This window comes from Sebastes fasciatus, chromosome 14 (genome assembly GCF_043250625.1).
Source record: "Sebastes fasciatus isolate fSebFas1 chromosome 14, fSebFas1.pri, whole genome shotgun sequence".
Classification (NCBI taxonomy): domain Eukaryota; kingdom Metazoa; phylum Chordata; class Actinopteri; order Perciformes; family Sebastidae; genus Sebastes; species Sebastes fasciatus.
The window spans coordinates 9,295,497-9,303,369 of record NC_133808.1 but is presented as its reverse complement, the minus strand read 5'-3'; the positions used below and the strand labels follow the sequence as shown (position 1 = coordinate 9,303,369).

Below are 7,873 nucleotides of genomic sequence, written 5' to 3'. Positions count from 1 at the left end.
TATTATTATTTGTCTGCAGCACAATCAACCACAGTTGCTCTTTCTAATACAAACACACAACTATTAATGTTTTTCAAATGAAGTTTATTTAAAAATGTTTTCACCACTTCCACATAAACTGTTTAAACATGGAAATATTTTTAATGTGTTTTTCTCTTGTTAACTATTTAAGTAACATCATTAAATAATAACTTTTATATGCTTCCATTTGTACACTCATAATAAAACTTTATACAAGCTATTTCTTGTTGTAGAACAGCTACCACTAGAGGGCGACGCTTTACTCAGCCAAGCTCTCAGTTATAACCCCTTAACTCATGTTCAAAATGACTGTCAAGTCATTTTCAAGGCAATATCTTTCACTCTTGGTTGACATAAATGTTTACAGTATATGTTGTCAAATTAAATGGGCGATAAGTAACGTTATGAAGAAGGAAACTGTTATTGAAAGTATATTTTTTGCTTCCAGGAGCCGGAGCGGATGCCTTGGTGTTGATGTTGATGGAGCAGAACCACAGAGCTGAGACCATGCACCAGGTGATGGAGGTCTTTAAAGTGTTTGTTAACTGTGCTGGTCATCGCCGGGACTCTTTGTCCAAAAAGTCTTTGGCCTCGTTGATCTTGGCAGCGAGATACGGTGACCCACCTGCACACGCACACACACACACACACACACAAGTCAACACTGGACCATCCACAAGCTTTTCAGGCCATTAAACAGTAATACTGGGTTCCATAGGAACACTCACTCAACTTTTGGCACATTTCACTATAACCAAAGAACGTATATTGATAAGAAGTAAATTTTTCGTTCCATTGCAACATCAGCGCCCAGCAGCAGAGCTACGCTTCCGCCATTTTGGACTGAAAGCGACTCCCGGACGCCAGTAAACGTTTGCCTACAAAGTGCCGTACAAAACTAAAATAAAATAATTTCTATTTTATTGTCATATTTAATGTCTAACGAAATGGCGTGATGTTGAAATATTATAAATATGCATACAAGTATAACTATTTACTTATTAAACTTTTTTGCCTGGCCACTTCCCAGAGGAGCATAAACTGAGCTCCTCCAGAGTTTAAGTATAGAAAGGCTTCACCTCTGGGACACCGATAATAAAATTATGTTTGTCTTTTATATCAGTAAAAGTTGTATCACATAGTCGAGAGATGTCTTCTAATGTTGGAGAAATTAATTGAATGGATTTAGCCATTTTAATGCCAGGGCTCGCCTCCCCACGTGCAAACGCTCCACCAAAACAAGTTCCCTCCCGACACTATTTTGCAAGGGCACCGTCGCTGCATCCTGGGCTTTGTGCCGCCCAAGACGATTTTTATTGGTTTAAAGAAACACAAACAACCAAGACTGTTTTTTCCCTTAGTGCAGAATTATGATGGGTTCAACCAGACCTTACTCCAGCCCTTGGCACAGCGCTAAAACAAAGTGTGGAGATGGGTCTGGCTATGCGAGACTACAGTTTATGTGAATGTTGTGAATCGAGACTGTTAACGCAGACAACTTTTGAACGTTTTAACAACTTTATTTTTAGTGATTAACCTTTTACACATCGCACAAAACTGATTCTAATTAATTTATCATCCTGCTCTAACTGCAGTCTCATAGATATCTGACTTTTGTCACTTTGAGGGTCAGAGTTTTTAGCTTACCTTTATCTGGATGGTTCAGGACCATGGTCCTCCGATGGGCCTCACGGACCTTCGCCTTGGTGGCAACTGGGCTGGACATAAAACAAATAATACATCGATGTAATCATCACATTCCTCTGAGCAGTAAGTCACATACACTGAAGGACTGCACTTATAAGTTAACATTTAAGAAATATTCACTACAAAACATTACCTGATGCCAAGAATGAGGCTGGCCTCTCGTTTGGACATCTTCTGATCAAAACCTCCTTTGTAATATGCTGAGAAAGCCTGTGGTGACAGAAAACAATTAGAGCTTCTCAATAGTCTAAGTCTAACATCCCAAAAACGTTTGGGACACGCTTCATTTTATTTTAGTTCGTATTTTGTTCTCCAAAACAATGCCAGGGTTTTCTCTATATATTTCATCTGCGGTATCTAAAGTGTTTCTTTGAACCATCTACAATGTTTACGACAAACAATAGGAACAGGACTGGATATGAACATTGCAGCAGATGAACAGGAGGTTAAATAATTACTCACTGATGTGGGCATCTTTCTGACAGTTTCAGAGAAGACCTGTCCAAGAGGCTTCCACAGCTGGAATGCATAGCGGCCTGTGGATCAAACCCATAATATATGAAACAGTTTCAAAACAAACAAATTTCTAAACGCAAGAGAAAGCAAAGCAGAAATCTGTTCGGAAAAAGTCTCTCGCCAAAGAGAGTGAATGTAAAAAATAAGACTAATTTTGTGAAAGTAAACCAAAACATGAAAAAGAATACTGCACATGCACATCCAGATTATATTATCTTGACAAATTACTGATCTTGTATCAAACTATTCTTACCTGCAAAACCTGCAGCAGCCACACCAAGACCCACTGCAATCAGAGTCCCTCCCTGTCACCAAAACAAAACATCCAGCAGTTACCACACTGGTTTACACGAGCCGTTACAACACAGGAACTTGAAGAGTAGAGAAGTTGAGAGAGCAGCAAGCCAATCTCCACACAAAACAACCTGGCTGATTAATATCTGTTTACCAGTTATCCGTTTGTGATTACTCTGCGGAAAAGACAATAATTGCTCCAGTAAAATGTTGTAAACTATAATGAGTATTTCAATATGTGAGTCAATGGATTGAGTTCCAATGTGGTAATACATTGTTGTAAACGTTTTTTTTAAATGTTTTCACAAAGGCTTTATTCTGCCATATCATAGTTCATATGCTCACAGAGCTAAACCAAAGGATTTTCCCCCCCAAAAACTGTGATATTTAATGAATGGATTTCAAAGCCTAAAACTTGTAAATGATTAATTTCTCATGATAGAACATAATTGTGAAGACCTGAAACGTGAACTATATGAATTTAGGAGATTTAGAGATTCAACATTAATTGTATTTAGAGTGCCATCACAATTTTGGCCTCAACAATTACTTAGTAATGTACCATGCTGATGCTTTGTGTTTAATGACTTACTACTCCTGATTGTGTTATTTCAAAATAAATTCCAAGTATGATTTTTCATCTTAAACGATTGTGTAGCCCCGAAAGTGTCTTACATAGACCTCAATATTAGGAATACTATGAATTCTAAACAAAGTTGTCCAAAAAGGTGTTTCTATCCCAATCAATTTCTTATGAAGCGAGTTCTTGTATATCTGCCTTTTATTTACTCCACTACTTCATGTTTTTTTGTTGTTGTTTGTTTTGTTTTTTACATTTATCCTTTGATATTGCAATATATTGTTAATTGTTTTTTATTTGTTTGTTTGTTTTATTGACACAACAAACATAAATTACTTCTTTATTGTTTTCTTCCATTTACATGCATGTTCTGTTTAAATATCTATGTATTGTAATTTGCTTAATGAATTGTATATATATATATATATATATATATATATATATATATATATATATATATATATATATAATTTTTTTATTTTGTTCTTTTCTTTATTTTTTTTTATTATTGAATTGACACTTTGGCAATATTGTTCACCTGACAGTCATGCCAATAAAGCAAATTGAACTGAATTGAATTGAAGTAGTACAACTAACATACATCAATCCACCACTGTATCCTGCAGGATGAGCATCTGGTATGTCTGCAGCATAACGTGGATGTGTATAAAGTACCATATGTGACATATGGTGGTAGCTAATTGTCAGAACATTTAGATGTATATTATGTGAACCAAGTTGTCCTAAAAGATAGCCTATATCAAACCACTGGTTGGAGGTAAAAACCAGTAAGTAACTCAGTGTTAAAGGGCTTTCTCAGCTAGTTAGCTCCAGTTAGTTACTGATAATGCAACAGCGGTGACGTCATGCCTTTACGTTAGCGGTCATTGAGGTTACGTAACACGCACGTTTAGCAGGTACAATTAAACCAGCCTGGTTTAGTTTAATTAACTCCATAAAGGCCTTCAGTGTGAAACCAAACACTTACCAGTCGTCTGTCTAGATCTGCGTCGCTCCTGGCCTCTGTTTTAGGAGTATATTCAGCATATCGCATCATGTCTCCTCCGTCAATGTTCACTCTGCCGGCGTTCGCCATGTTGCCCCAGCGACCAGTGTCACTGTCACGTGATTAAACCACGCTACATCCGGTTGTAACTTTCAAAATAAAACTCAAACGACACACTACCCTTACCAAAATTAAGTTTATTCAAATGTGCTATAGCCTACTTATTTTTCACTTAGTGGTCAGCTGCTCAACAAGTCTTTTGTTTGACTGATATTCATTGTGATTCTCAAAAGGTTTGGAGGATTCCTGAGTTTTATTCTCGTCAATCAAGAACAAACTGTTGTTGTTTCATGTTTGCGCCACTAGATAGAGCCATTGACAAGTGAACCATGTGGTGCTGTAAAATGTGTGAGTTGCACAGAATGGGATTGAATATACTGTATGTTGATAAATACTGAATTTAGTGTGTTGGACTGAAAGCTAGCAATATTCAGTTTAATGTTTATATATATAAACAAATAAATGTTTGTATATATTTGTGTTTGTATTTGTGCTTATGTTATTTAATTTGGATTGGCATGGTTGTTTTATTTGTTTATTTGCTTGCGTTACTTTATTGTGCTTTATTCGTGTTTCCTTGTTGCACCAGTTACATCTTTGTTAGGTTATATGTTCTCATTCATATTTGCTTGTATCTTTTGTTGACTGTTGCACTCGTAAATGTTTGTGCGTTTTATTCGTGTGCATTTGTTCTTGATGCGTGTTTGTATTTGTGTTTCTCTTTGTACTTGTATCTGTGTGTGTGTGTCTACAGGTGTACTTTGTGGCCCTTGTGGACCCTCGACATGATTAGGGGTCCAGCAGGAGTCTCGGAGCAGGGAGCAGCAGCACAGAGGAGCTGATGGAGTCCTGAGCCTGGAGCTGGTTTCTATTGTCCCCAGTAATTGGATTTGGTCTGGGGGAGAGATGGCTGCCAGTGAGAGGCTGCGATCATTAGGTGTGAATGAGACGTGTGGTGTCAGGGCACACACACACACACACACACACACACACACACACACACACACACACACACACACACACTAACAGGTATTGTGCGGTTAAATGGACACCAAATATATATACACACACACACACACACACACACACACACACACACACACATGTCCACACTAATCCAGATCAATCTGAAATTGCTGTTTTCATGTCAAACACTATTCAATGTGTGTTTTCAGATGATTTTCTAAAGCTCACCTCCACACTGAAACATTAAAACAAACAGGACAATAGCTAAATCTCTTCTTCTTCATCCCCTTATGGTTGTCTGTCATAATGATATAGTCAAACACACACAGTAAAGAGGGATGTTTCATGAAGCATGAATACTGTTTTGCAGGAAACTCAGTTTCTTAAAGCAGGTTTAAATAAGTCTGAGCAAAGTTACAATGAAAAGTTAGTACTCTAAAGTAGTCCGGTCTTGTTCAGGTTCGTTTACAGGCTTAACAGTCCATCAATCTGAAAGTTGTCTTGTGTTTAATGGCAGTGGTTTGTCCATCGTCAGTTTGCCAAGGGGCATAGTGAGGCTTATTGTAAATGCATTGGGATTTTGTCCTTGGTCCCTTCATTTAGCCTACCTGTTGTGGCAATCTGGGAATTCACAGCTGTTTGGATGTGTCTTTCGTCCACCTGAAATTACAGATAGGTCATTGTCTTGATTGTACAGTGGCCAAAGGCACTCAATGCACTGCATCTTAATATATATTGCATATAATATATATAATATAATATTGCATCATACAACTATTTATAATACAAAGATATAGAGGAGTAATGTCTACTTGAGCAGAGAATGAAGTCGCTCTCCCTCTGCGTGTGTTGTAATCTGAGTTTCTCTGTGCTTTGTTGACATAACCAGGCCAACCGCGCGTGCCTTTTTGTGCATGTTAGTGCATGTGAGCGTGCCCCACTAGCTAATGGCTGGCGTTCTGCACTGCTCTCATACGGTGGTTACAGCTGATAACGCTGCTGTTGCGGAAGCGTAGCGCCCACTCTTCAGGTAAACACTGTTATCTCTGTCAGCACTGTTGCCGTTGTTTGCACTGTTCGCACTGTTAGCACCGTTAGCCTCTGGCTCAGCCGTCACCATGTGAGAGCCGTGTGGAGGCACTAGATATGGTATATGAATTTCAAATTTAGCACCTTTAAAAGGGAACTCCACCAATATTACACATCAAAGTCTATTTATAGGTGTTGAGAGCTGTGCAAAGTATGGAAAATTACCTCAAATTATGTCACTTGAGTCAGTGTCATTTGGGGCTGAAGGCTATAAATTTGAAAATTAAAAAAATTAGAAAGAAGTGGATTACAACTCTTATCTACAGATCTGCTGCGGTACCAATCGGACAAAATTCTGTAAACAAACAGGAGGAAAGTTACAAATGTCATGTGGCCCATGAATCCACAGGAAGCGATCTGCAAATTTGCAAATATCATTCCATGTGTAGAAATAGATGCACAAATGCATAAATATCACTTTACATGTAAACCTTAAAATACGTATTTACAGAGTAAGTTATGCGTATTTGCAAATCGCTCTTTATTTTTGTGGATGTGATTTTACACAACACAAATACAAAAATACATGCTCATCTCTGCTTGAGGTTAGCGGGTAAATAATACATTAACTGCTACAGCTACTAGCATAACACACCCAAATCTCCGACTGAACTGACGGCTGTCAAGTTGCATTGTGGGCAAAAATATATTCAAAGTTTATCTGAAGTTTATCTGAAGGCTTCAGTTGTTCAAGTTAGACGAATCAAGTGGGTATTCTCCAAATGTTAAGTCTATTTAGTACAATACAACACTTCCTCTGTATATTACTATTCTTTCATTGTAGCTCAACAGGAGAACACAGAGGGAGTTTTTATACTAAAAAGACTTTGTCTTTGGAAGATATCCATGTGTCCCACTCAGACTGCTGAAGCCTCATATTTGCTTCAGATAAACTTTGGAATGTATTTATGCACTGAACTGTGGATGTTGTCCCCCATCACTTACATTGAAAGCACACTAAGAAGGAATCTTTAAATGGCCATTATGAACAGGAGGAATGTTTACAGCAAGCAAAACCTGTTTCCGTGTTCAAACGGGCACCCGACGAGTGTTTTAAGACAGACTTGAATAATTATGAACCTATCCTTTAAGTGGTTATAGCTTATTATTATTACCTCTCAGTTCATTTAGCCTTAAGATGTATAATGCAGCAGTACACAGGTTGCAGATTATTTGCATATTTAAAAATAAATTACCTGTGTTTTTGTATGTCCAACTTACTCTCAGAGAGGGAGAAACATTAACTGAAACACACACATACACACGTAGTGTTTCCATGGGAACCAAGCAGCCACTCTGCTCTTCAATAGCGAGTGAGTGAGTCGAGGTAGATGGCTATTGTGTCGTGTGTGTCTGGGGGGTCGGGGTTGGCCGTTCGAGAGGGGTTAGAGGGGGCAGTATTAAACAACGCACTAGACAGATGAAAGCACTGCACATCCTTAAATCTAATCATAATTTAGTCATCACTAGAAGATGGTATGATCAAAATAAAGAAGGAAATAGGTAAGACTGACAGGACAGAGAGAGACCTGAGTGCATGAGTCAAGGGAAAGGGGGGTGTGAGATTGCTGTTAGATGGAAAATGATGGAGCCTTGTGGACAGAGATGGTCTTATTCCTAAAGCTGATGCTTAT

The 7,873-nt window shown here is 38.2% G+C and overlaps 1 protein-coding gene across 1 annotated transcript; it reads right to left on the bottom strand.

Moving 5' to 3' along the window:
• Positions 1-67: 67 nt before the first annotated feature.
• Positions 68-4,265, bottom strand: dnajc15 (DnaJ (Hsp40) homolog, subfamily C, member 15). The gene is made up of 6 exons (XM_074658503.1): positions 4,107-4,265; positions 2,498-2,549; positions 2,191-2,264; positions 1,862-1,938; positions 1,669-1,739; positions 68-646 (listed from the first exon to the last, which is right to left on the bottom strand). Exons 1-6 carry the CDS (start codon positions 4,212-4,214, stop codon positions 576-578), a joined length of 453 nt encoding a protein of 150 aa, XP_074514604.1. The 5' UTR covers positions 4,215-4,265; the 3' UTR covers positions 68-575.
• Positions 4,266-7,873: the final 3,608 nt, after the last annotated feature.